At 62.6% G+C, this 1,901-nt stretch overlaps 1 protein-coding gene across 1 annotated transcript; it reads right to left on the bottom strand.

The window, feature by feature from the left end:
- HSPB1 (heat shock protein family B (small) member 1) lies at positions 1-1,388 on the bottom strand. The gene is made up of 3 exons (XM_041750592.1): positions 916-1,388; positions 430-493; positions 1-320 (listed from the first exon to the last, which is right to left on the bottom strand). The coding sequence occupies exons 1-3, from the start codon at positions 1,280-1,282 to the stop codon at positions 131-133; spliced, it is 621 nt and encodes a 206-aa protein (XP_041606526.1). The 5' UTR covers positions 1,283-1,388; the 3' UTR covers positions 1-130.
- Positions 1,389-1,901: the final 513 nt, after the last annotated feature.

Raw genomic sequence — 1,901 nt, 5'->3', positions numbered from 1 at the left:
GGCAGTTGCTTTGAACTTTATTTGAGAAAAACAAAAGGTAAATGTATCAAAAGAGCATACAGGTTAGTGTGCAGGGATGGTCAGTGATGGCTACTGAGGTGAGGATGTGGGCTAAGCAGGGCTAAGGCCTTTACTTGGCTCCAGACTGCTCCGACTTTCCAGCTTCTGGGCCCCCAATCTGGGCACGTGCCTCGAAGGTGACGGGAATAGTGATTTCTGCCGACTGGGTGGCTGGCTTGGGCATTGGAGCCTCCACCGTGAGAGTGCCCTCAGGGGACAGGGAGGAGGAGACCAGGGTAGGATCCACACCAGGGGGCAGCCTAGACAAGCAGAGAGGGGGAGGGCAAGAGTTACACACCTGTGCGTACCGCTGCCCACCCCCCCCCCCCCCACTCCCTGCATCCCCCTCCATCTGGGGCCAAGACTCACGTGTATTTTCGAGTGAAGCAGCGGGAGATGTAGCCATGCTCATCCTGCCTCTCTTCGTGCTTGCCTGGGGGTGGGAGGGGAGGAGAATGAGGTCAGAAGCTTCTCGGAGGAGCCCCCCAAACCCACACACGCCCCAGGGGGTGGTCTGACTGCTTCAGGACCCCTCAGAAGCTTCTGGAAAGTTGGGTTCAGTGTTTTGGAGGGTGGAGTGGGGTGGGGCTCGGCGCGGCGCGGCGCCAAGAAAACGCACACGCCCCCTCCGCGGACCGAGGCTTAGGGACAGGGAGTAGGGCCAGCACCAGGGAGACCTGGCCATTTGGGGGCGGGGCTGTGGGGGGTCTCCGCTGGAAGGGGGCGTTTCTTCCCTCACTAGAGCGTTTTCCCGGCCAGAGGGGCGCTGAGTCCCAAGTCTTCCGGGTCCCGGGTGGAGTTTCCCTGCCCAGTTCCCCGCCCCACCAGCCGGGTCCGCGCAGGCCCGGGGCTCACCAGTTATCTCCACCACGCCGTCCTTCGTCTTGACCGTCAGCTCCTCGGGGGCGAAGTGGTTGACGTCCAGGGACACGCGCCAGCGGTCGGCCGTCTGCCGGATCTCCGACACGCCGCTGCTGAGCTGCCGGCTGAGCGCGCGGCTGTAGGCGGGCGCGGCGGGCGCGGCGGGGCCCTCGACCGCGGGCGGGATCGGGCGCACGTAGCCCGGCCAGCCGCTGTGGCCGAACCACTGCGCCCACTCCTCCGGCAGCCGGGGCAGCCCGAAGGCCTGGTCGAAGAGGCGGCTGTGGGCCGGGTACCAGTCGCGAAAAGGGTCCCAGCTGGGGCTCCGCAGGAGCGAGAAGGGCACTCGGCGCTCGGTCATGCTGGCTCGGCTCTGCGCGTCCGCCTGAAGCTTAGAGAAGTGCGGGGCGTCGGGGCCGCAGCGCTTTTATGCGTCTCCAGCCGGGTATTTTTAGCAGGCGGTGTTTCAGGTCTCTATTAAAGGCAATGACGGGCTGGGGGCAGCCCCTCCCCTGCATTCCTCCCCCTGCACTCGGGGCGGGGGCGGGCCGCGGAAGGCCCTGCCCACATCTGGAACCTTCTCTTGTTCCAGAAAACAAATGACTGGAGCACTGGTGCTGGTGCAGTGCCCACAGCCCGGCGCTCGCCGGCCTGGGCGCAAAACCCCTGGGCCGCGGCTGGGGGACAGTCCCATCCTTTTTGTCCGCAGGACAAAGCCCAGAGAAGCCGGGCTGCTTGTCCCAGACCACATGTATCTAGAAGTGACAGAGCCAGGATTTGAACCACAGGCGTCCCTGAAATAACGTCTTAAAAAGCAGTCTGGTGTTGCAGATAAGAGTGTGGGCTCTGGAACCAGACTGATCCGACTTCACATCCTGTTCTGCCACTAATGGAATGAACTTGTGCAAGTTAGACTCTAGGCCTTGGTTTCCTCATCTGGAAAATGGAGATGATGATGATGATGATGATAATGATGATAG

The sequence above is a fragment of the Vulpes lagopus genome, chromosome 3, assembly GCF_018345385.1.
Source record: "Vulpes lagopus strain Blue_001 chromosome 3, ASM1834538v1, whole genome shotgun sequence".
Classification (NCBI taxonomy): domain Eukaryota; kingdom Metazoa; phylum Chordata; class Mammalia; order Carnivora; family Canidae; genus Vulpes; species Vulpes lagopus.
The sequence above is the reverse complement of the archived record's forward strand: the minus strand, read 5'-3'. Positions and strand labels throughout refer to the sequence as shown.

Coding starts and splice junctions, on each gene's coding strand:
- HSPB1 (XM_041750592.1), bottom strand. CDS start 1,282: ATGACCGAGCGCCGAGTGCCCTTCTCGCTCCTGCGGAGCCCCAGCTGG. Junction 494..915: donor CGGCGTGGTGGAGATAACTG/GTGAGCCCCGGG, acceptor TCCCACCCCCAG/GCAAGCACGAAGAGAGGCAG. Junction 321..429: donor TGCTTCACTCGAAAATACAC/GTGAGTCTTGGC, acceptor CTGCTTGTCTAG/GCTGCCCCCTGGTGTGGATC.